The 25,450-nt window shown below is 57.5% G+C and overlaps 1 protein-coding gene across 1 annotated transcript in view; it reads left to right on the top strand.

Moving 5' to 3' along the window:
• Window positions 1-512: 512 nt before the first annotated feature.
• Window positions 513-25,450, top strand: part of FADS2 (fatty acid desaturase 2) — a 32,975-nt gene continuing 8,037 nt past the window's right edge. Inside the window, exons 1-7 of the mRNA XM_045855335.1 lie at window positions 513-868; window positions 9,497-9,607; window positions 11,215-11,412; window positions 11,522-11,623; window positions 17,071-17,196; window positions 24,746-24,806; window positions 25,059-25,135. Coding sequence (XP_045711291.1) covers window positions 662-868; window positions 9,497-9,607; window positions 11,215-11,412; window positions 11,522-11,623; window positions 17,071-17,196; window positions 24,746-24,806; window positions 25,059-25,135 — 882 coding nt within the window. The 5' untranslated portion in view covers window positions 513-661. The remainder of the gene's footprint in view (window positions 869-9,496; window positions 9,608-11,214; window positions 11,413-11,521; window positions 11,624-17,070; window positions 17,197-24,745; window positions 24,807-25,058; window positions 25,136-25,450) is intronic.

Genomic DNA, 25,450 nt, shown 5'->3' with positions numbered 1-25,450 from the left:
GGAGCGCGGGACGAGTGCGCGCGCGCTCCGGAGCGCGCGGAGCCTGGCTGCCGCCTCCGCTTGCCCTCCCAGCGCCTCTGGGATCTCCTCCTGAGCCCCGGGCGGAGGCTGGGGGGAGGGAGAAGGTCGGACACGTAGCCGGCCTTGAGGCAGGGCTCGACTCCGCGCGGCCTGGCGGGCGGGGGAGCCAGGGACCGCTGCTCCAGCCCGCTGGCCTTCGAAAGATCCTCCTGGGCCAATGGCAGGCGGGGCGACGCGCTCGGATTGGTGCAGGCGCTCTGCTGATCACTGTGGAAACCCGGGCGGCGGGGAACGCGGGAGGATGCGGAGCCCCGGACGGGGGGAGCCAGAGGGGCGGGCAGAGGAGGCGTCGAGTCTCTGAACACCCGAGAGTTTTTACTGGTGGCAAAAGTCCATCGCGGGCTGGCGGGTGGAGGGCGGGGCGGAGGAAGGGGACTGCCTGGGGGCACTGGGAAGCCAGGGATATTCCGAGGGATATTTGGCAGCACACTCCCAAGCAAAGTAAAGGAGGTTGGGGGAGGGGGCGCAGTGGGAGGAGGGATAGAAGACAAAAGCCGAAAGCGAGGAGTGCCCGGCCGAACACTCGGGCCACCGGCGCCGGTTGGCTGCAATACACGGGGGATCCCGGTCGGTAGGCAGCATGGGGAAGGGGGGGAACCAGGGCGAGGGGGCCACTGAGCGCGAGGCGCCGATGCCCACCTTCAGCTGGGAGGAGATTCAGAAGCACAACCTGCGCACCGACAAGTGGCTCGTCATCGACCGCAAGGTCTACAACATCACCAAATGGTCCAGCCGGCACCCGGGAGGCCAGCGGGTCATCGGGCACTACGCGGGGGAAGATGCCACGGTAAGAGTCTGGGAGCTCTCCCGCCACCATTCTCTACCGAAGGCGGGAGTCAGGAGTCCTGGGTCTCAGGGCGCCAAACCTCCACCGCTAAATGGAGCTCGGGGGCGTCCAGAAGGGAAGGTGTGTCTACTGCGCTCATCCCTCCTCTCTGAATCTTTGTCCCATGGGACAGGTGGGCCAACCTGCTGTGGGGGTCGGATAGGGACCCCGGGAAGCTGCGCCGCGGTGAAGATCCGAGCGGTGGAGAATCGTGCAGGATCTACCGCGCGCACTGGGACCCACGCGTCCGCTTCCTGCACTGGGCTCACCGGAGCCAGGGACGCCCAAAAGGGGGCGCTCTGGCACCAGGGCTTTGGCGCCCCCAGCGTGGAAGATGGCCGCCCCGGGCGGTGCGGAACCGAGCAGGAGAGGAGCCAGGTGTGGGACCCGGAGGGCGTCCCTCATTCTCCAGCCAGGCTAGGGGGCGGGGAAGGAAAACTCGTTCCCGGCCCGAGCTTGCTCCTGCGTGGAGTCCGGCCTAAGGAGGTCCGCGATGGCTCCCTCGGAGAGACCGCCTGGGAACTCCTGTTCCCACGCTCTCAGAGACTCCCAGGACCCACCTCACTCCAAGGATTGGCCTTGTTGGGGACTTGGTGAAAAGGAGAAAGGGCTGGAGTTTGCAAAACCCAGGTTCAGTGTCGTCGTGAGCCGCGTGGATTTTAGCAGCTCTAGGCTGGTTTGGCAACAGGTTCAGCTGTGCCCGAGGTTACTCTGGGACGTTCAACTCAATGGTCCTCTGTTTTACATACGGCGAGGAATGCTCTTCCCTCTTGCTCAACCCCTATCCCAGAAGCTTACTTCTAAGGTCAGACTTTCCGGGCGTGAAATGTGCTAACTAGGGATGTAGTGTAATGGTGGAGGGAGCAACTGGATATTTACCGCCCCCCCCCCCCCCTCACCACCCCACCACCCTTCGCCATGGGAAGTATGGGAAGGGGACTTGAAGAGAAGAGGCAGAAACAGGCTAGGAATCCAGAGAGTTTTGGTTTTAGGTTGTTGAGCGGGTGCTTTGCCCCTTGGAGCATGGACTGGCTTCTTCCTCGGAGTTAGGGGAGCGACAGTATTATGGACCCAGCAAGTTTGGGGAGGGACCGATCAGCACGCAGAGGTGGCCTCCCCTGCGGCAGCACTTCAGTGCACTGCCGGGGCCCAGCAGCATGCAGTCAGATCCTCACGAGAGGCTGAAAGTCAAGGGAGCTCTCCTTGGACTGTGCAGCTTTCAGCAGGGAATGTTCCTGTTTCTGAGGAAGAGATGCCAGAACTCAGTACTTCCTCTTCCCCAGAAGGATGACCTAGTGAAGGGCAAAGGCAATGGCCATTTGGGCCTTTTGCAGAAGTTAGAACTTCTTGTCCTGCCTGGCCAGGTGGCTCCGCCGGTTGGAGCATTGTCCAGGGCACCAAAGGCTTCGCGTCCGATCCCTGGTCCTCTCCGCCCGGGTGCGTGCAGATACACGTGTCTCTCGCACACCGGTGTTTCTCTCTCTCTGTGAAACCAATAAACACGTCCTCGGATTAAGAAGTAAAAAAGAAAACAACTAAGGAAACAAGAAAGAAGTTAGAACTTCTTGGCCTTGCCTGTCAGAATAAAAGTTGCTTAATTTTTTGAGCTACATTAGAAACCACATTCATACTTATGAAGTCGTTTCACCGGGGCTGGGATCAGCTCGAAGCGTCTCTGACTGCTCGCTGCTCTTAGGTTTAAAAACCTGCTCCAGCAGAAGCCCCCGGGCCTACTCTCAGAACCTGCCATCCCAGAGCCCTCCCTACTTCATCTCTGACCTCTCTCCCTCTGGTCCTCTGGCACCTCTCTGGTCTTGCTTTGCTGCGGGCAAGAGGGACCCTCACCCGGGCCCTAAGGGTGTCTGCTCTTTTCTTGGCCCAGTCCCACCACCGCAGGGCTTTCTGCTCTGGGGACTTTTAATCTTCAACTGCAATTTCGTCACATGTGTTCGGTGTCTCCATGGCTCAGAGCTGGGCCCTGGGCACAAAGATGAGTAATCCACCCACACATCGGCTGGCTTTGCTTCCCTCCTTCATCTCAAGCTGGGGCGTGAATGCGGACCCTCTGCCTCTCGGTTCCAGCGCCACCCATCCCCCTTGTCCAGCACTTTCCTGCCCCGGCCCCTCTCAGAACCCAGAGAAGCGGTCAGGATTCATTCTATCTCATAAGTTGCTCCCACACTGTCCTTGTGAAAAGGACAACACATTGAAACTGGAAGGGGTCCCTGTCCTTCAGACAGAGCAAGAGGGTCTCAGTTGAGGCAGAGGACAGGGGTTTGAGGGCCTGATGTGAATCTTTAGACAAGACACTTACCTTGAACTTCCCTTTCCCTGTCTATGAAACGGGAAGGCTATTTGTTATCAGGCTCAGTGGGCTGTGTGTGCAAGGTCACTGTTTGAACTTCAGAGTGCTCTACAGGCGTGAGGGGTCCTTACCTTGTGTATATTCCCAGCATGCACAGCGGGGAGCTCAGTAAACCAGAGAAAAAGTGGAAAGAAGGAGAACCTAAGGGATCCCGTTTTTTAAAAGGAAGACACAGTCGCTGCCACAGAAAATCCTCCTTTGGTTGTGCCTGGAGGGCAGACGCAGCCCCTCAGCTAGATCTGGGTAGGAGCCCCCATCCTGCTGGCTACAGCCTCAGGGAAGATCCCATACCTAGCCCGGAATTCCTGGTATTTTATGCAGACTCCTGGGAAGCAGGAGTCCTGCTTCTCCACTGTAATCCCATCTTGCCCAGGTATCCTGCCTGGGGCCTACTTCCTGTGTAGCCCTACCCTTCCCGTCCCCACCCCCCAGCCCCTCACACCCCTGGCAGTGCCTGCACCTGGCATTGGGGACACTTGCCAAGATCTCTTTGGGCACAGACCACTGCCCCCACCAGCCTCCGTTGCTTCATTCTTTTAGAGGGGACGTGGCATAAGAGGCTCCCTGCCCTGCCTGCACCTCTGCTTGCTTTGGAAACGAAGTCAGCACCCCTGTCTCCAGCTGAGAACCCAGGGTCCCTCTGCTTCTCCCTCTCTAACCACGTGTTGCAGAGTCCTGGTTCCCAGGGCTGCTGCCCACAACAGCCCTGTATGCCCGGTGTTGGCTCCTCCCGCACTTCTGAGTCCCGGGCTTCACGCCCGGATGTGCGAAGCTGGGTTAGAGTCCAGTCTTGCTCTGCAGAGAGGGTGGACTCGGCCAGAAGCAGATCGAGGCACCCGCTGCTCAGTGCAGGGGGAGGAGCTGTGAGCTCTGCCTGGATGGGGCGGTGGCAGGAGCAAGAACTGTGGAGGCCAGGCAGTGTGACATCCACACGTCTTCCGGTTGAGAATCGGGGTGTTGCGGCCCTCCCTCCTGCGGCCTGGCCTCCTTACCCGCCGGCGGCACACTCTACCGGGAACACACCCCTCACGGCTCTTCCAACCCGTTTGCTACTCCTTTCTCTGCACCTGTGCCTGTGGGCTGTTCCTGGAAAGTGTTAGGCTTCCTTCCCCGTTGGACGAACCTGGTTCCAAGTATTTCACATTCCAACCTGGGTTGTCCCTGTCTTGGCCCTGCCGCCAGCAGTCACTTCTGTAGCCGTTGGGAAACTTCTCCACGGGTGTGCAGCACACGTGTGACCCTTTGGAGGGGGAGACGCTGCAATCAGCTCTCAGGGAAGAGGAAGCTCGGTGTGACTGAGGACTCTGTATTAAGAATGGGAAACCGGAGAGTCTAGGCATACCTGGAGTGTGACCGGGGCCAGGTAGCTTTGTCTCCCTCGGTCTCTTCTCATCATTCTCCCTAAAACAGGACCCATCTCAAAACTCGGGGAAGATTAGTGGCTTGTGTGCATAAAGCCTGTGGCTCAGTGGCTGGCCCACACAACCTCAGCATGGGGCCCTTCTGCCAACCACTAGTGTGTAAGAGCTGGGGACGGCGAGGAGTTCCCCGTTCCAGAAGGATGAGCTGAGTTCTGCAAAATGGCAGAAGAGTCTGAACATGATTGCAGAGTGCCACGGTCTCCTGGGATCAGGAGGCGCACAGCCAGGGGTCCCCAGGTTCCCGCAGTTACTGTGAGCCCTCCCGTTGGGTTCTGTTGTAGGCCCTGCGGTTGTTGTGGCCAACAGGGTGGGTGTGGCCTTCCCTTGTGGAGCTTGTATTCTTTTTTTTTTTAAGATTTTATTTATTTATTTTTAGAGGTGGGAAGGGAGAGAGAGAGGTAGAGAAACATCAATGGGTGGTTGCCTCTTGCATGCCCCCTGCTGGGGACCTGGCCTGCATTCCAGGCATGTGCCCTGACTGGGAATCGAATCAGCTACCCTTTGGTTTGCAGGCCAGCACTCAATCCACTGAAGCACACCAGCCAGGGCTGGTATTTTAATGGAGACAGGCAATAGGTTCTGCTGTCCTTTGCTTTTAGTTATTAAGGAAGGGTGCAGAAAATACGTGCCGTCTGGAAACAAGTATAAGCAATTGCCTGGCGCATGCAGTCTCACGGGTTCATGGGCCCGTGTCCTTACACACTAGTTGTTTCAGGGTAGGTGTTAATTACAGCGAATAATTCAGCTATTTGTTACAGGTATCAGACATCCCCTTCCTTAATCAGGCACCGTCCTCCACTTTGTATCCTTGCAGTGCTCAGTTAGCTTAACTGTCTGCACTACCACAAGAGCAAGAATATCTCATTCATCTTTCTATACCCTTTGCAGCACCACTTTTGTAGTTGGGATACAAATATTTGAGGAGCAGTGAGAAGTAGGTCTACAAACCAATTTGGCATACTGTAGAAAATGGCAAGCTCTACCTTAAGAAAGATGTGAACACCCTTCTTATTGGGGGAGGGTTGAGAGGGGGATGTTTATGTTTAGACTTTTAATCAAGTGCATAATAAAACTAAAAAAAAGTACAACAAGAAGTGAGCACAGCCCTGACCGGTGTGGCTCAGTGGGTTGGGCATCATCCTGTAAAACCAAAGGTTGCTGGTTCGATTCCCAGCTGGGGCACATGCCTGGGTTGCGGGTGAGGCCCCCGGTTGAGGGTGTGTGCAAGAGGCACTCAATCGATGTTTCTCTCCCTCTCTCCCTCCCTCCCTTCCCCTCTCTCCGAAAGTAAATAAATAAAATGTGAGCACAGCTGCTCCCCAATGAGTGGTGGTCTGACTGAAGATGTATTGACTTTACAAATCTTCGGTGCTGCAGAATTGACATGCATAACGAAAGTTGCATGAGGTGTTAAACACTTTACGGACGCATCGATGGCTTTGTGCGAGATGCTTGTGCCCCACGCTGGGCCCCTGTGGGTTCTGAGTACGTGTGAGGTGGGCAGGGCTAAGCTCTGATCAGTAGGTTAGGTGTAGTAAATGCATCTTCGACTTTCGATCTTTTCAGCCTCCGATGGTTTATTGGGACATAACCCCCATCGTAAGTCGAGGAGTGTCTACACATACTATAGCCTGTGATCTTGATAACTTGTGAATAAGCTGAAACGTGTCTGGGAGAGAGTGTGGGGCTGGAGGGTGGCTGCTTCCCGTGGGGTGGCTGGGAAAAGCCTTTCTGAGGTGCATCCCAACGCAGCTGACCACAGGACACGGTGAGGACAGGTCTCCAGGCAGAGGGGAAGAGCCGAGCCATGGTCTGCTGTGGGGACGCGCTTGGTGGGTTCCCACCAGGCCTGCTCAGAAAGCTGCCGGACCCAGCAACGCTCAGCTTTCTAAGCTGGCAGGAGGCAGCAGGCGTGTGGGGAGACAGCCCCTGAGTCAGGGGAACCTGCATTTGCTACTGGCCCGGCCCCTTGAGAGCTCCACCAGGTCCCCGGCCTGGAGGCATGACCTGGACCTGGTGGGGGCGGGGGGAGCTGGACGTGGGGACAGCACACTTGCAGACCGCTGCACTGAGTTCTACCTCTCCCCGAAAAGTCAAAAGAGTGGAGAGTAACCATTGAATTGTCCGACCAGGCAGCTGCTCCCCAGGAAGCTGCCTTTATCGAGAACTTCCTGTTCGAGGCTCAAAGGCTGTGGTCCGATGTGAGCGGGACCAATGAAAGGGCTCCTTTGGGCTCTGGCTTGGGGAGGCAGCTCTGCCCACTGCAGCACCACCGGCACTCTGGGCCCGGCTTCCGCCCCGCACTGGGCCTTTCCCAGGGCCTTGGGACTTGGGAGCAGGGAGGGACCTCCCTGGCTTGTGGGGGAGGCGGAGGCTGGGTGCGGGCAGCTGGCCCGGAGTGGGCACAGCTGGTCAGTCCTGGATCCCAGGCCTCCTCGCTGCCTGCCCAGGGCCCCTGGAATAGCGGCCGGTCTCTTCTCTGAAAATACTCGTAATCAGATGCCCTGCCACCATCCCTTTTCTGCTCAGCGAGGGGGCACAGACCTTTGTTAAAAAAAAAACCCTGGGCCCCATTTTCCTCTGCACAACGTGTTGCTTTGTGAGTCTGTTCTAGACACACGCAGAGCAGAGACCGGGCGAAGGACGTGGTGCCAGGGATGCAGTAAGGAGGTGGGAGAAGACCGGCAAACACTGCCGAGGGGGCTTGGGTGGGGGTGGGGGTGGGGGCGGGGCGAGGCAGAAACCTTTGTGTGCCTCGTCAGCAAGTCCCCACGGCTTTCCTTTTGCTTTAATGTGAAAATGTCCAAACATACAGAACAGTTAAAAATAAGCAAACACCTGTATAGCTTCAACCAAGATTCACTAATTTTTAACATTTTGCCACATGTGCTTTCTCCCTCATTAGGCATAGGCGGTTTGCTTTTGCTGAATCGTAGGAAAATAAACTGGATCGTGTGCCGTCTCAGTCCTAAATTCTTCACCATCTTCTCCTCAGAACTGGGACATTCTCTACCATCATCATCATACCTTTACCAAGTTCAATGAAATCAATAATGACTCTTTTTTAAAAAAAGGTTTATGTATTTATTTTCAGCGAGAGGGGAAGGGAAGGAAAAAGACGGAGAGAAACATCAATGTGTGGTTGCCTCTTGCACGCCCCCTACTGGGGGCACAACTGGACTCATAACCCAGGCATGGGCCCTGACTGGGAATAGAACTGGCAACCCTTGGTTCGCAGGCCGGCGCTCACTCCTCCGAGCCACAACAGCCAGCGCATAATTCTTTAATACGATCAGATATCCATTCCATATTCAAGTTTTCTCATTCACCACCCCCCCCCAAATGGTCTTGTATAACTGCTGGGTACCCCCCTCCCCTAGGGAGTCTTTCAAATCAAACATTACAGGTTTGATATCTACTTACCACCTCTCTATTCTGTCTCTCTCTCTTTTTAAAAAAGATTTTATTTATTTATTTTTAGAGAGGGAAGGGAGGGAGAAAGAGAGAGAGAGAGAGAGAGAGAGACATCAATGTGCGGTTGCTGGGGGCCGTGACCTGCAACCCAGGCATGTGCCCTGACTGGGAATCGAACCTGCGACACTTTGGTTCGCAGCCTGTGCTCAATCCACTGAGCTACGCCAGCCAGGGCTCTATTCCGTCTCTTTTAATCTAGACACGCCCCTCCCCACACACCCCCTCACTCCCCCCCCAGCCTGTTGACTCTCCTGGTTGTCCCCCCTGCCTTTGGACTTGCTCCTGTGCCCGAGCAAAGGCCCAGAGCTTGGTTGCGTGCAGGGCGGACACTGTCCCCCGCGGGGACTCCACACTGCAGCCCGTCCGGGGGGACCGGGTGGTGCTTCATCTCCAAGGCGGGTCTGTCTCGAGACAATGCACGAAATGCACAGAATGTGTCTAGAAAAAAAACAACTGCAAGGAAACACACTAAAGCACCAGCGACAGTGGTCACTCCCTGGGTGGCCACTATTTTCCAGTCTGTTCTGTCCTTTCATTTACCGAATTTGCCAAAACTGTGCACATTGTCACTGTGGAATAGGAACAAGATGAAAATGGCCAACATTTTTTTTTTTTCAATTTTAGAAGCAGCGCAGCAACATTAGAGGAAATGTGGAAAGTCATGAAAGTAGAATGAGCCATAAGACCCGCCACCTTCACCTGTAATACAGAGCCTTCCATAGAAACTATTTTTATAATTTTCATAGTTAATTTTATACTTTTTCAAATTTTGAAAAAGCTTCCCCCCCCCCAGAAATCTTTGATCTAATTCTGCATTTGTTTTTGGTTTTACGTGGTCCCTAAGCACATTTTCCATGCATTGGCAGAGTCTCCAGCCTCATTCCTCTCACAGACAGCGAGTGTAGGGGCGGGGGGGGGGGTTTGCAGGTGGCCCCGCCTCTTGGGGTCCCAGGCACCCAGCAGAGGAGGCGAGGAAGCTCACGTCCTTCCCTGGCCCTGCCCAGCCGGGTGCGGGAGCCCTGTGTCTGTCGCTGGAGGGGCGCATTGCTCCGACTGGCGCATTGTTCCGACTCGCCCAGAGGCAGCCCATGTGTCCCGCGCTCACCTTCCGAGAGCTCAGTGCTCCCTCGTCGGGGCAGAGGCCCGGGTGGCACGTCGGTGGGCGCTGGGCACTGACGCATCTGCCCTGGGTGAGGCCTGAAAGAGCATTTGGGGCCAGCGCAGGGGAGGCCGCAGCGGTGCCTGAGTGGGAGGCACGGAGAGGTTTACTGGTGAGGGGTGCAGGCTGAGGCCCCGGTGCCCACTCATCTCCTACCCTCCGCTCCCCAGGATGCCTTTCGCGCCTTCCACCGGGACCTTGACTTCGTGCGCAAGTTCATGAAGCCCCTGCTGATTGGCGAGCTGGCCCCGGAGGAGCCCAGCCAGGACCGGGGCAAGAACGTGAGTCAGACCGGACCAAGGACGGTGGGAAGGGAGGGTCTGCAGACAGATGAGGACCCCACCCGCAGGTGCAGAGTGCTGGGTGTGGGGCAGGGGGGCTTTATGCCAGTCTGGGGGGAGCCGCCACCCATCCGCTGGGGTGAGGGAGGACTCAGGGGCCTCTGCAGGAGCCACAGGCCCCCCACCCCACCCGGGTCCTGGCTGACCCCCCACTTGGAGTGATTCATGCCCAGCCTCTCTACCTCTGGGGCTGCAGTGGGCCCAGGCTGGGCAGAGGGTTGCCCCCTCTCGTCCCTCTGCCTTCCCGAGGCCCACCTCCCTCCTGCTGGCTCTCCACATGTGCTCCTCCCCCCCTCATCTTTCCCTCCGGGAGCTGGGTGGTCTGCCTGGCCTCCGTCATAGGTGGCTTCATCCTCCACCCCCTCCCAGGCAGCTCTTCTCCCCAGCCCCCAGAGGCCCACAGACTCCCCACCCCCACCCTGCTCCTGCTCCTCTAGCCCCCACCCTGTCTCCCCACTTTCACTGCCACTTAAGTGGTTGACAGAGATACTCTTCAGGGTCTTCCCTTATCACCCAGGCTGCCGGACCTGGCCTCCTCCACCCACAGGCACCCTGTCTGCCTATCAAACGACCCTGGGTGTGTCCTGCAGAGGCCTTCAGCCCCTGATCTCTCTACCGCCTCCCCCCATCCCCATCCCTGCCCCCTGGCCATGCCCCTGTTTCCTCAGAGCCATCCTAGGCTCCGCCTCCATTGCCCCTGACCCCACCAGCCTCCTTCCCAGCTCTGGGGGGGCGGGGGAGGGCGAGGGGGCGGGGCAGGGACTTTGTCCTGCTCTGGTTTTGTGCCTCCCCCACCTCCGCCTCCTCAAGGCCCCATGGGGTACCCCGAACAAGGCCGCCTCCGTGTCTGGTATTGGAAATGGCAAGCTTTTGGGGGGGGTGGGTAAAATAGACGTAAGATAAAATTTACCATTTTGACCATTTTTAAGTGTACGGTTCGGTGACTTTGAGTGCTTTCATTGGCACTCCAGAACCATTTATCTCCAGAACTTTCTCACCTTCCCAAACCGAGACTGTCCCCCGTAAACAGTAATTTCCAGGCTCCCCGCCCTGGGCGGTGGCGAGCGCCGTCCCGTGTTCTGTCTGTGAGTCTGTCTGCCTGTTCCAGGGAGCTCAGACGAGTGGAATGAGCCAAGCGCTCATTTGTTGGTGTCCAGCTTCATTGCACCGAGCGGAATGTCTTTGAGGTTCGCCCGTGTTGTGGCCTGGGTGAACGTCTCCTTCCTTTATTATAAGGCTGCGGAGCAGTCCGCTGTCCGGACGGATCTCGTTTTGTTTAAGCAGGCATCCGTCAGCGGTCTCCGGTTTGTTCCACCTTCTGCCCATGGCGAATAATGCTGCTGAGGACGCGGCTGCACAAAATGCAAGCTCTGGAGTCCAATCCTTTCTCTGCCACTTAACTAGTTGGCTGTGGACGAATGCACAGTCCCCGGGGCTGTGCCAGGCCCAGGCAGGCACGTGGTGATGACCGCCGTTGTCGTGCACCGTGGCTGGTGGCTGACACCTTCCCTGGTGGCTGACACCTTCCCTGTGCTCTCGCTCCGCAGTCCCAGATCATCGAGGACTTCCGGGCCCTGAGGAAGACTGCCGAGGACATGAACCTGTTCAAGAGCAACCACCTGTTCTTCCTCCTGCTCCTGGCCCACATCATCGTCATGGAGAGCATCGCCTGGTTCATCGTCTTTTACTTCGGCAATGGCTGGATTCCGACCATCCTCACGGCCTTTGTCCTCGCTACCTCTCAGGTGAGGCGTGGCCCCCTCACCTGGTGCCCCGAAGCCCTGGGCTCCCCCAGCTCACAGAGGCCCCCCCCCCGTGTGGCCGCTGTCAAAGCACCTGGCCCTCTCTCCCCAGGCCCAGGCGGGATGGCTGCAACACGACTACGGCCACCTCTCTGTCTACAAGAAGTCCACGTGGAACCACATCGTCCACAAGTTCGTCATTGGCCACTTGAAGGTAAGGCTCAGCAGCCCTGGGTGTCCGTCCCGTCACTTAGCAGTTGGTGACGCTCTGTCTCACTTGACTCTGAGACCAGGTCCCCTCTCCTCCCGCCTTCTGAGCCCTGACTCCCTCTCACCAGACCCAGCGAATCTGTGGGCTCGCCAGGAAGATGGGCACAGGCCTCTTGTGCCTGTTGGCTCTGCTGGTTACATCGTTGGCGCCTTATCTAAGGGCTTACCTAATGCATTCCCTTCAGTGTGGGGCCGGTAGGGGAGCAGAGTCTCTTGATGAGCTGGAGTGTTCTTGTCTCTGAGCTATGGGAGCGGTTCGCTGCTTCGTGGCCTCTGTTTCTCCTCCCCGGTAACACAGAGCAGCACTTGGAACGGTCCTTACTCTCGCTTCTGTGAGCTGTCTCCTCCTCTCCTGCTACGAGTCATTTATCATCATTTCGTGAGTCCTTCATCACAAGCAGCCTCCGATAGGCTTGGGGCGATGACAAGGAGGTACTGTCCTCCTAGAAGTCTTTAGATAAGGGGACCTCACTCGGTACAATGAGGAGCTGAGCCAAAGGGCCAGGTGTGTTTTAAACTCAAAGATGTGTTTAAAACCTGGTTCTGTCCATGCTGCAGAGGAGGAGGAGGAGGTGGGCCCGCCGAAGTGGCAAGTTTGTAAAGCCCTAGCTGGGCTTGCCGGTGGGTGACCTTGTGCTGATCTGAGCGGCGTTATCTCCTTGGTCTTGGAGATAAGCCTTTGCCACCGCTCTCTCTGAAACAGATCATCCTCTGCCCCAGTCCGCACCCTTCAGCCTGCAGCTGCTTCCTGAGAAAGGCTGCGTGCTGAAGGCTCCCACCCTCCCCACTTTCCCCATCCTGGCTTGGGAAGAGCCCCAGGTCTGGGTTAACTTAATCCTCCTGCAACCCAGATGCAGCAAGCAAGCCCTTGGCTTACAGGCTCCAGGTCTGGTTGGGGGGTGGGGGGGGGCGCCCACTGAACCGGTCACCAGCTCCACAGCAAGTGGCTGGCCTGGCCCTGAGCCTGAAGCGGTCTGAGAATCTGGGTTCTTTCCAGAGTTTCAGGGGTGAAGGGAGTGGGCGCTCATAGTAGAGCGCTTTGTTTCATTTCATATGCTTTTCTGTTGGACAAACCCCTCGTCAGTGTTGGAAAGTAACATTTCACTCCCAGCCCATGTTATCCCCACGCATCGACAAAGATGGGCTGTGTCCTGTCTCCAGATCCTGGGCAGCAGCCAGGCCAGGAGGTGCTTTCCCCTCCTGATGGCCCTCGGTCCTTAAAGGGCCCTGGAGCACAGCTCTCGTGTCGTGTGGAACACAAGGTCAGAACATAGGGTCGGCCTCCAGGGACAACTGTCTTAGGAAATCAGAATTCTGGAATGACAGGAAGATGGTGTTTGGGCTCAGAGATTAGAGGAGGTCAGGGTCATGGGTTCCACTCGTGGCTCATCGCCCTCCCTGCTGTGTGTCCTTCACGCCGCATCCAGGCCAGTGACGAGGCCATGCAGCTCACCCAGGGGTGCCCCAGAGCTAGGGCCATCACAGCGTGCCTGGAACTGCTCTGGTTCCCGGTGGCCACGTTGCTGCAGGCAAGTCTTTTCTTTTTCTTTCCCTCAAGATTTTATTTATTTTTAGAGAGAGAGGAGGAAGGGAGAAAGGGAGAGAAACATCGACTGGCTGCCTCTTGCATGCCTCCACCTGGGGACCTGGCCTGCAACCCAGGCATGTGCCCTGACTGGGAATCAAACCAGCGACCTTTTGGTTCGCAGGCTGATGCTCAGTCCACTAAGCCACACCATCCAGGGCCAGACAAGTCTTACAAGGCCATCCGTTCCTCTGACCTCTTTCCTGGGACAGAAAGAGACGGGCTGCGGGCAGCCCCGTCACCTCAGATGTTTTAGCACGAGCAGTGAGGACTGTGAACAGGGCACTGGGACCTGCTTTCTCAGTGCCGGCCTGTGCAGCTGCAGGATCCGTGTGAGAGCCCTCCATGTCCTGACTTCCCCCCTTCCTTCAGCCACGCCACTTCCGGGGGAGGAGGGGCAGCTCTTTCAGAGGGTGATCTTACGTAACGACAGTTCTAAGCAGTCATACTTCGGCTTAAAACCCTTTAATTGCTCGCCATGGCACTTAGGATAAAATGTGAACCGCAGGGACTGGTGCCAAATAGACTCTGCATCTGGGGATGGAAACCGGAAACCTGCCAGGCTTTTCACAATCTCATCTCGGGCCTCCGGGGCCAGGACTGGGGCGAGGCAAGGGAGGCATTCACCCAGGGCGCAGAACCTAAGGGGATACCAAAAAATTTTTACCTTGGTAATCAAGGTAACATTTCAATGCAGTATTTTCTTGAAAAATAAAAATCAATGCCCAAAAAAAAATCCTCATTGAACAAAATATCAACATTGTTTAAATTTATTTTTTTTAAGATTTCATATATTTATTTATTTATTTCTAGAGAGAGGGGAAGGGAAGGAGAAAGAGGGGGTGAGGTACATCAATGTGTGCTTGCCTCTCACACGCCCCCTGCTGGGGACCTGGCCTACAATCCAGGCATGTGCCTTGACTGGGAATCGAACTGGCGACCCTTTGGTTCGCAGCCTGTGCTCAATCCACTGAGCTCCACCAGCCAGGGCTCAAAATATCAACATTTTAAATACAGATCAGGGCAATGCTGAGCCACATTGGAACCGGACTTGGAAGGAGAAGCTTGCGCCCCTGTATACATGTTGGTATGCATTCTCTATTTAATGGTTGATTTTTTTTCTCCCCAGAGCATTAAAGTAGTTGACAAATACTTACAAATTGGAAAGTCAGTGTATTAAAAGCCCTGGCATGAACTTTAAATATAGTGCTTATACCAAAACAGAATGCACTGCTTTATTTCGGTTAACTGAAAAGTCATTTAAGGTGGTCACTTGGTTGACGTCGCCCCACTTAGCCACCCTCGCGGTTGGAAACAAGGTGAGCCAGAAAGTGGATTTGGAAACGATGGATGATGAGGCTGCATCCGCTAAAACCAGAGTGCACCTGTTTCCTTTCCCCTCTGGCTCGGATGCGGCTCAGCCCAGCCCTGCTGGCTGCCATCCTGGGGCTTGGGCCCAGCCCAGGGGGCCTTCCTTTGGCTTCTGGAACCATCCACACGCCCCCCCCATCCCTCCATCCCCAAGGCCCTCACCTGGACTCTTCCCCTCTGTCAGTCCAGCGCCCTCACTCGGCCTGGCCCCCTCCTGCCCGGCCTGCAGACCCAGGGCAATCCTGAGCCACTTCCCGGAACTTGTCCAGCCCCATCGGCCCCATCTCACTGTGGTGTGATGCCTGACGCCCTGGCTCTAGACAGCGGCTCCTTCCCCACTTCATTCGCAGGGCTGGCAGCATGGCCACCAGGGCCGGCCCCTGTTCCCTGGGCAAGCAGGGCTTCTTGGGCAGGAGGGTTCGGCAAGCAGAAGGAGGGCTTTGCCTAGCAAAGAGGAACGGAGGAGAATCACAGGAAAGGAATGGCACCATCAAAACACGTTTTCTCATTCCGTCCCAGCCAGCCAGTGCGCCCTGGCCCTGCCTGGCTGCTGGCCTGCCCATCTCGCTGTCCCCGGGTTACACACTCTGCAAACACCATGCTTACTCATAGCATGCCTCGCCTCTTACTGTCTTTGTTCTACATACTTGTCCACTTCATCCTCCTCAGGAATTTGGTGTGCAGGCCAGGCCGGCACTCAGTCCCCTGAGCCACACCAGCCAGGGCTGGGATTTGGTTGCTTTTGGCCGGAGAGACGACTGTGTTATCTGATTCCTCGGCCCTCCGAGCTCTTGCTCCCTAACACTTGGTTGTGCCCTGACGGGCTTTGAGGCCCACCTGCCTGCCCGTGCCCGAGACCGCCGCGGCTCAGAGCCATTCCCGCCCAAGCAAAATGTCTGTTTCCGTGATTAGGCCTTTTTGGAGATGGCCAGACCCTTGGCCAGCACGCGGATGGATCCGGGAACAGTTCACCCCTGACGTCCCGGTGTGAAGGGTCAGAGAGTCTTGTTTCCATGCGTCACTGGGCTGCTCTGTGGAGGGACACGCCCTTGAACTATGTCAAGAGCTTGAGCTGGTGAGACCGATTCATGGCCTGGAAATAAATACTCACGTAATGCTGCTTATTTCCTAGAATCTTAATTTTACACTTATGTGGGAGAGCCAGGAAGCTCTTACCCGCACTCGTTAGTGATGCAGGCAGTCCCTCCTGGGCCGTGCGGCTGACTCAGCCCTGCCCCTCAGTGCACAGTGGGTCTGGCTGTCGAAGTGTCTCTTGCCAGCTACTCTGGGCCCTTGTTTGTTTAAAAAATGCTTTATTGCGATACCGTTCACATATTATACAAGTCATCTGAAGTGCAGACACCAGTGACGTAACCATCGTCACAGTCCATTTGGGGACATATTCATTGGTCCCAAAAGAAACCCCTGCCGCCTAGCTGTCACCTCCCAATCCTCTTACCCCTTCCACCCGCTGGGACCCTCGGCAGCCCACAGACAAACGCCCACCCGTCTCTAGATCTCTCTGTTCTGGACATTTCGTGTGAATGGAATCGTCTCTGTGGTCCTTTTGGACTGGCCTCTTCCACTGAGCATGAGGTTTTTCAAGGTCCCTCCCTGTGGTACGTAGCGTGTCAGTGCTTGCGTTCCCTTTGGGGCCTGGCCCAACAGTATTCCTCTGGGCGGGTCCGCCCCATTCTGCTTAATCCAGTTCTCCGCTGGTGGGCGCTGGGGTTGTTTTGCACTTTTCGGTTATTTTGAATCATGCTGCTGGGAACATTCACGGACAAGTTTTTGTGTGGTCATGTTTTCGTGTCCCTTGGGTTCATACCACGATCTCTTCTTACTTACACAACACGGGCACGCAGGAGCCGTGCGGAGGACCAGGGTGTGGAGGCTCGCGGTTGGTGCTGGGGGAGCGCAGGGAGCACCCCACCCCGGCCGGAGTGCTCACCGCAGTGTGGTGCATCGGTCGGCCCTCACCCGCCGCCATCTGTGTTTCGCTGCTGGGGAAACGGGCCTGGGCGCGCGCTCTGACTTGGCTCCACTCAGGAGTCCTGGCCACACGGCCGCCAGCATCCTTCGCTCGGTGCTGGCAGGGCTGCATTCTTTCATGGGCAGATACCTTTTTCTAAAAAAAATTGATTTTGAGAGAGAGGGAGAAACATCGATTTATTGTTCCACGGATTTATGCATCCATTGGTTGATTCTTATATGTGCCCTAACTGGGGGGTTGAACCCACGACCCGGGCATATCGGGGCCACACTCTAACCAACAGAGCGACCCTGCCAGGGCCAGACACCTTTTGTGTAACAGAGAAGTCACCCCTGAGTGATGGAGGGGCCAGGTCCCTAGGAGCTGGCCCTGGGCGGGCCTTGTCGCCAGTGCTCTCAGGTCCCCCGGCAACTGCACTCCTCGACCTCCTCTCCCCCCACAGGGCGCCTCCGCCAACTGGTGGAACCATCGCCACTTCCAGCATCACGCCAAGCCCAACATCTTCCAGAAGGATCCAGACGTGAACATGCTGCACGTGTTCGTCCTGGGCGAGTGGCAGCCCATTGAGGTATGTTGACGGCAGGGCGGGGGCTGGGCGCTGACCTGGGAAGTGTTTGGCCTGAGTGGGGATCAGGTCAGGGATTCTGTAAGGTGACTCTTCGGCCAGACCTGACCTGTACTCGGAAACCTCTCCTGGACGCCCTGAATTATTCAAGCTGCGGTTTCTGGGGAGCAGCTTCGCGTGTACACGACAGACACAGTTTCTTATCAGAGCATCAGTGCTGGTTAGAGGCCGCCCCACTTCCACTAGAGGCCGGGGAGGGGTTGCGGGAAGTGGCAGGGGGAGCTGGTTTCAGCTGGCAGGAAGGCACGATCCCAGGGCTCAAGCTTGGTCCTCAAAGGCCAGCTCAAGGAAAGTGTATTTGGAAAGTCGCAGGCCTCCCCCTGGAAGGGAGCTGGCCACGGTCTGTTGCACCCGCTTCTCCAGCAGATGAGGAAGCGAGGCTCAGCGGGCGGAACGGGTGTGGCCAGGGTCACTAGTTAGCGGATGTGGAGGCCCCGGGTCACACGGGTCACGTCGTTTTCTTCCACTCTGTCACACGGCCTTATTTTAATATTAGTACATTTCCTTTCAAAAAATTTATTTTTACTTATTTATATAGACTGGGGAAGAGAGGGAGAAAGGGAGAGAGAGAAACATCGATGTTCAAGAGAAACATCCCTCGATTGCCTCTCACAGGCCCCCAACCGGGGACCTGGCCCGAAACCCAGCAGGTCGGGTGTGTGTCCTGGCCAGGAATCGAACCGGCGACCTTTCCCTTTGCGGGAGGACACACAACCCCTGGGCCACACTGGTCAGGGCTAACATTAGTACATTTTTCAATTATAAATATAGAGCACACCTATCAGAAGCATTTTAAGTGGCTCAGAAATATGCACAATTTAAAAATGAGGCTTCTACACCCCCCACCATCCCCACTGTGGCCCTGGGCCAGCCTCTGAGGTGACCACTGGTGGCAGCCCGCCCTACACGTCCTACGTGGGTACAGTCGCACGTACATCTGCTTTTCAAAACCTAAAGCTACGACTTAGGCACTCTCCCCTGCGACCTGCCGTCTCAGCAAGCGTGGACCTCTCTCTGCGAGTCCACGTCCATCCTCGGCCTCCGCCCGGGGCCGGCCAGGGCTGCGCTCTGTTCCTGTTCTGTAATGCTGCCCACGCTACCTTCTGAGGCAGGCCATTTTGGTGTGGCCAGTTCTTAATTTCCTTTTAATAAGAGCACTCCCAGTGTCTTCATTTAATGCATTTTTTTAAAAAAGTGGAATCCTTTTTGTGACAGCTTCTAGTGACGGTTCACTTTACCCCAAAAACATGATTGTGCTTTCATGTTTGGGACGCCATCGGCGAGGTAAAACGAAGATGAGAATGTCCCGGTCGCTTCCATGCGGACCTCAGCGTCGCAGAGCGGGACACGGGGAGGGGCTTGGCGGGCGGGGGGAGCAGAGCCTTGAATTTTGCCGGTTCCCCGCCATGTCGGCACCCGAGGCTTGCCACGGGGAGGGGAGGTCAGAGCCCGTTCCCGCAGCTCTGGTTTGTCCCTCCTCCTCTCGCCCGTTTCTTGTCCACTCGAGGGAACATCTGAGTGGAAACGTGGGTTTCTGTGGAATCACCCGCTCGGGGGACATTAGCCAACACTCAGCACTGTGGAAGTGTGGGGCTCCGGTGCCAAAGTGCATGCTTGAGTTTCTAGGAAAGTTCGCTCGCTTTGATTGGAAGTGTCTGGAGGGCGGACCTGATGACCTTCGCCCCCTGGTGAGCGAAAACAAAGGCTTCCCTGGCTCGCTGGGTGAGCCTCCCCCATGCTGTGGGGCAGCTGGCTGTCCCGCCCGAGGGTCCCCGTCTCTAACCAGATCCAGCATCCCCGACCACGCTGGCAGGAAGGCGTCTTTCTGCCTGGTGGCTCGTGAAACCTCTTCTGACATCTCTCTCTAGACACTTGTCCAGGGCTGGCTTTGAGGCAGGGGATGGCCAGGAGGTTTGGGGGGCTGGTGACAGCCGCTGGTAGCATTGGAAAAACCTTGGCCAGGGCCATGGTGCCCCGTGCGATCCTCCTCTCTCACACTTCTGAGGGGAAGGGCGATTGTTTCTGGGTTCCTGGCTGAGCTGTGCCCTGCGTCCACAGAAACCATGCTGCCCCGGAGGGGACTCTGGTGACGGTGGTCTGATGGCACTCGTCCTACGGCAGACCCACACAGCACCCCAGGGCCAGCCGCCAGAGCAAGGAGGCTCTGGGCTCTTATCTCCACACACCACACACAGAGCAGCCCAGCAGCCACTCCATAGGGCCGCCGGCACCCAGAGATGTAAGCAGGCACCCCCTAGTTAGTTTTCTTTTTGTTTTATTTTTGACTGCTGGGAGATTTTTTTGCTTGTTTGATGTAGCAAGATGTATTTGTTCCCCCCACCGTCCTCACCCCCCTGCCCCCCGGGGGGGCCCTTTTATGCCCTCTATGCTTAGGCAGTTTTTCATAGATACTGTTTTCAGTGTCTTACAGTTTCACCGTTGAATGTTGAACTTCTGCCCAGTGGGACTGGGCTGAGAGGATGCTCAGCCTCCCCGTTTCCCCGGAGGCAGCCCGCTTCCTAGCTCCCCCATCGGGTGACACTGCTCGGGGCAGAGCAGTGTTGGATCCCACCTGGACCCCGGTGGCACCTGGACTGGGCTGCCTGTCCTTGCGAGGGACACTTTCTGGGTGTGACTTGGGTGGCATAACTCCTAGTGGGATGCCTTTCCTCTTCTAGAGAGAATTTACACCTTTGATTGTATTTTTTTGTTTGTTTGTTTTTAGAGAAGGGAAGGGAGGGAGAGAGGGAGAGAAACATCAATTTCTCAATGGTTGCCTCTTTTATACCCTCCTCCTGGGGACCTGGCCCTCATCCCAGGCATGTGCCCTGCCTTGGGAATTGAACCAGCAACCATTTGGTTCCCAGGTCATCACTCAATCCACTGAGCCACACCAGCCAGGGCAAATGTATGTCTTTATATTCAGCCTTTCCATCCAGGAATAAAGTAACTTTCTTTCTTTACTCAAGTCGCCTTTTCTATCTCTTGGAAAGGTTTCATACTTTTTTTTTCATACTTTATATGTCCTGTGAAAGTTTTTTCTCAGTTTAATCCTGAATATTTTCCATTCTCATCACTGTGATCGGGGTCTCTCCGGTGTGCAGGAAGCTGCTGGTATTTGGCTAGCTGCTTGTCTGATGTCCAAGAGTTGTCCACTTCTATCTCTTTGTGATTCTAGCTGCTTTCCCATTGGGTAGACAATCATATCCTTGAAAATAATGAAAACTTGGCCTCTTCATCTGTGGTAGCTGCACACTCTCCCTTCTGGTGGGGCCTATGGTGTTCCTGAAGTTTCCACAACAGACGTAAACAGCAGTGGTGTCCGTAGCTCCGTGGCAGCCTGACTTTGCTCGTCCTTTTTTCTTGGCTGTGTCACGGAGGCCATTGTCCCCGTGGCTCTGTGTTTCCACCTCTGCCTGACAGCCTGCTTTTCCACCCCCCACCCCCCCTTGGGACGCTCTCCCCGCCCCTGTGCCCGCCCACTGCTCACCGGCCAGGCTTCCTGGCTCAGGCAGCCTTTGGGGAGCGGGCCAAGTGGCGAGTCCTCCCTGGGAATGACCAGGCCCTCCTCTCCGGGCCCGCGGCCTGGGGTTTGGGGTTTTGCCGACCGCGCATGCCCGGTGCGGCCCTACTCGCTCATTCTCTCGTGTGAGTTTGCAGGTTCCCAGAGGCTGAGGCTGGACTTTGCGGCAGCTCCCCTCCCCCACTCCTGAACAGACAAGGAAGGCCCTTGTCCTTCCTTAGACATTTTGTTCTAAAGCTGAAAAGTCCCCTGTACGTGGCTCTGGCGTCCAAACCTATAATCCAAGGCTGGCCTTGTGGTCCTCGGAGAGGCTGAGCACGGGAGGGCTGGCCAGCCGGGGCAAAGGGCTGTGGGCCTCCAGGGAGCCCAGGCCCCCGCTGGCCGTGCTCCATGCCTCCTCGACCCCCGCCCCCTGCCCCTGGCCCGTGTCCCAGTCAGCCTCAGCTCGGGGAACGCCTCAAAGGGAGCCCAGTGAGCCACCATCTTCTGCTTGGCGTCTGGACACAATAAGGCGCCCGTGCCTCGCCTGGGTGCCGGCGCCCTCTGTCCTCCCCGCGTCTCCCCTCTGAGTCTCCCCTCTGACGGCCCCACTGCCCCGAGCTTTCTCCCTGTGTGTGGTGAGGGCTGTCCTCCAGCAGGGAGGTGTGGGGTCCCAGTGGGGACGGACGCAGGCGCTCGCCAGGAGAGTCCGGTGCCTGGCGCTGTGCCAAGCACCGCGGGCAAGGTGGTCACTGAGCCTGGCTCAGCCCTGAGGCAGGAGCTGTGAACACACCCGTTTGTTTGTTTGTTTTTAAGATTTTATTTATTTTCAGAGTGGGAAGGGAGGGAGAAAGAAAGAGAGAGAGAAATATGAATGTGTGGTTGCTGGGGGCCGTGGCCTGCAACCCAGGCATGTACCCTGACTGGGAATCGAACCTGCGACACTTTGGTTCGCAGCCTGCACTCAATCCACTGAGCTGCGCCAGCCAGGGCTAGCACACCCGTTTTATAGACGGAACAACTGGGGCTGAGAGAGGGGGAGTGACGCGCTCAAGGTAACAGCCAGAAAAGCAGCGCCACGGTCCAAACCCGGGCCCTCTGGCTAGAAGCCAGGGCTTCTGGGTCCTGGGGGACATTAGGGAAGTTGTGCGTGTGTGTGTGTGTGTGTGTGTGTGTGTGTGTGTGTGTGTGTGTGTTGGGTCACTCTAGCTCATTCCGATGAAGTTAGAAGCCAGGAGCCCCCCTCCTGGCTGGAAACTTTCTGAAATACCACACTAGCCCCTTCCCGGCACCCGTGACGTACACAGCTGGGCGTCGGCAAAGAGCTGAGTGTGGGGCGACGAGAGCCAGAGAGTCACCCCACGCGGCTTGGCCTCAGCCAGCCGCAGTGGTGCTCGCTGGCTTTCGGAGGCAGGCGGGCGCTGCGGTCAGCCACGCCCCGACAGACGGCCTCGCGGCTGCCCTGACGCTGGCTGGGACGCAGGCTGGGCGGTGTGTGGGCGTGTCCCCCCCACACCGGCGCATGCGCAACCGCGACCAGCCTTCCTTTCACGGTCCCGAAGTGCTTTTATACCCACTTCACCCGCCGGTCCCTCCGTAACCCCACGAAGTGCCCATCATCCGTCCCCTTGACAACTAAGGAGCTCGTGGGGCAGGCGGTGGTGAAGCAATTTCCTCAAATAATAAGTTGTTTCCAGATCTCGAGCCTCGGCCTCCCTAATCCCGGCGATCTCGGGGACTGATGGAGAGGCCTGCCACTGCCACGGCCATCAGCAGGGACCTCCTGGGGTCATTCTGGGGCACTGCGGGGACACACGTAGGAGGCAGCTGGAGGAGCATCAGCCCCGTCATCCCTGTTACTGTCCCCCGCAAAGGTCACCATACATAAATGAGAACAGTGTGCTTCTGTGCAAATGCAGCAATGAATTCCCAGGTGACTCCCCTGCACCCCCCAGCAGTTCCGTCACCTCTAAGTCCTTTTATGGGGAGCCTCTGGTCTCTGCTGCCTTGCTTAGGTTCCTGAAGCCTTCTTGTGTCGAGCCTGACCAGCTCGAGAAGGTCCTTTCAGCCTGGGCCCCTTCCCTGGGGCGACCTGTGGGGCAGAAGTGTGGGCAGGGCTGCTGTCCAGGGCCGCAGAAGCCTACGAAGGCGGGGCCTGTGGGCCCCTGTCCCAGCCTCTGGGAGGGAGTTGGAGCAGCACCCAGGGGCCTGTTCTGTGGGCTGTCTGCTCCCTAGACCCTTGGGCAGCCGTACTCCCCACTCCCCCCAGAATGGCCACCCTGGGCTCCCTCCTCCCACCTCTGAGCTCTCCCTAGTTGGGACACCTCCAAGGTCAGCCTCAGCCCTGGCCTTAATGACCGTCTTTGAGCAAACAGACACACTTTCTGGGGACGAGCAGGGCCCCTGCCAAAGCACAGGAGGGCGCCCAGAACCGACGGATTGATTCTGGTGGCGCCTCAGCGGGCGTGCTGTGTCCGTGGCCTCCGGCACTAGGGCACGGGTCCTGGGGACAAGCTGGCTTTGTGTCTGTCCAGGGCCCCTCCTTTCAGGAGTCCACAGACTCTCCCTGCGATTTGACAATCACTTTCCTCTCTGCTCTCACCTGGAGGACCAGGGGCATTGGCCTGGACAACATCCAGGGTCTGTCCACCTCCCTAGCTTTGATTTCCCAGCAGTGAGTAGGGATGGACATCATTGGCTCCAGGGAAGGGTTGCTGAGGGGCACTGCCCCTGGGGTTGGGGCCTGGCCTTTCAGGCCCATGTTCTCGGTGTTTTATTTTAAAGATTTTATTTATAGAGAGAGGGGAAGGGAGGGAGAAAGAGGGAGAGAAACATCAGCGTGCGGTTGTCTCTCACATGCCCCCCGACTGGGGACCTGGTCCTGCAACCCAGGCATGTGCACTGGCTGGGAATCGAACCGGTGACCCTTTGGTTCTCAGGCCCGCACTCAATCCACTGAGCTGCACCAGCTAGGACTCATTGGTTGCCCTTAACAACTAGTGATATGGATGGCAAGTGGCTTAGCGGGGCTGAATGACCTGTGCAGGGTCTCAGCCCGGGCCCAGGCTCCCCTCACAGCCCCCAGGCAGGGCAAGCAAGAGCAGGTGTCCCTCTGCAAGCAGCATCTTTTGGTCTTCGCCTCTAGGGAGCAGCCTGGGCTGGGCCCCAGGGGGCTGGGCTTTAGAATTAAAGGGCTGCCGGGACCCTGTGGGACTGTGCCTCTCCTACCGGCTCACTCTCAGAGTGCCTGAACAGCTTTGTACAGTGAGGGCGCCCAAGCCAAAGCCCAGCCCTCCTCTCTCGGAGTATCCAGGCGTCGGGCTGCCCAGGGGTGCAGGCTCCAATGGGGAGGGGACTGGTGCCCTGGGAGGAGTGATTCGGTTTGGGAATTGCAGGAGGCTCCAAGGAGGTAGACGCTCCGAGCCCCGTGACTATTCGTACCCCCGCCCCCAGGCCCTTGCCTGGTTTTTGCAGCTGCTTCGGACTCTGGAGAGGTCCCTGGGATGACCCAGCAGCTTTTCTCAACCCCCTTGGGGCCTGTGCCCCTGTGTGAGTTGTTTGGGTGTGCATTCACGCAGCAAACAGTTATTTAGTGACTGTTACCAGGGCTCTGGGTCAGCTTTCTCAGGTCCAGATCCCAGCTGGGTGGGCCCATTCTCATGTGGCCTTGACCCTGAGCCTCGACTTCACAAGTGTCAGCTTGTGGACTCTGGGAGGGCTACGTGAGCAGAGACCCGCATGCAGCGTGGAGACAGCACGCCCAGGCGGGGCCCAGGAAATGTTGGCCGCCATTAGCCGGAGCGACTGGGAGCCCAGAGGGCCGGAGGGGCCCAGGCTCAGGGGGCTCGGGGTGCAGATGGACAGCAGAGGGACAGAGGCCTCCTGAGTAGAGGGAGAGATGGCGGCTGCAGAGCAGGTGGGGGGTGGGGGCAGGCATGGGAGGCAGGGCCCTGGGGTGCCTCACACTGATGGTCTCTGCTCTCTCCTCAGTACGGCAAAAAGAAGCTGAAATACCTGCCCTACAACCACCAGCACGAGTACTTCTTCCTGAGTGAGTGCGGGGCGCCCAGCACCTCACCCCAGACCCCTCACTCCGGCTACTCTGTCCCACTGATACCCCTTCCCTGCGTGGGACGTGGGGTAGGGGGTTGTCCGCTCCCAGCCCCCTTGGTGGGCCCCTCTGAGCTGCAGGCCTGTGTGCTGGGCCCGCCTGCCCCGCTCTTGCAGCCTGGACCAGGGGGGACGGGGCGGACCGGGCGGGACAGGACACCTGTGAGCGCCTCTGCTCCGCTCTCCCCCACAGTCGGGCCGCCGCTGCTCATCCCCATGTACTTCCAGTACCAGATCATCATGACCATGATCGTCCGCAAAGACTGGGTGGTGAGTCAGGGGTGCGGCCGGCCAGGGGTGCGGGGAGTGGGGGGTCTGGGTGGGCGCCCCAGGGGCCTGCACCTACCCCGCTGTGCCCTGTGGGGCCCCAGGCCTCTCCTCCTAGAGTGGCTGCCTTATCACTCTCAGGAAGGGACCTGCTGTGAAGCTGCCAGGAGGTGGCAGGCCATTGCACCCCTCCCTGAAAGATCCCCCCACCCTGGGGAGCCACTGCCTTTGCAGAGCCCCCTCAGAAAGTTCCTGAAGGCCATGTGATCGGAGCTGAACTCGGCCCACGCACCCTCAGCTCTGCTGCAGCCATTGCCC

The sequence above is a fragment of the Phyllostomus hastatus genome, unplaced genomic scaffold (assembly GCF_019186645.2).
Source record: "Phyllostomus hastatus isolate PE091 unplaced genomic scaffold, TTU_PhHast_1.1 phas_scaffold_11, whole genome shotgun sequence".
NCBI lineage: Eukaryota > Metazoa > Chordata > Mammalia > Chiroptera > Phyllostomidae > Phyllostomus > Phyllostomus hastatus.
Note: the sequence above shows the minus strand (reverse complement) of the source record. Positions and strands in the feature narration are given on the sequence as shown.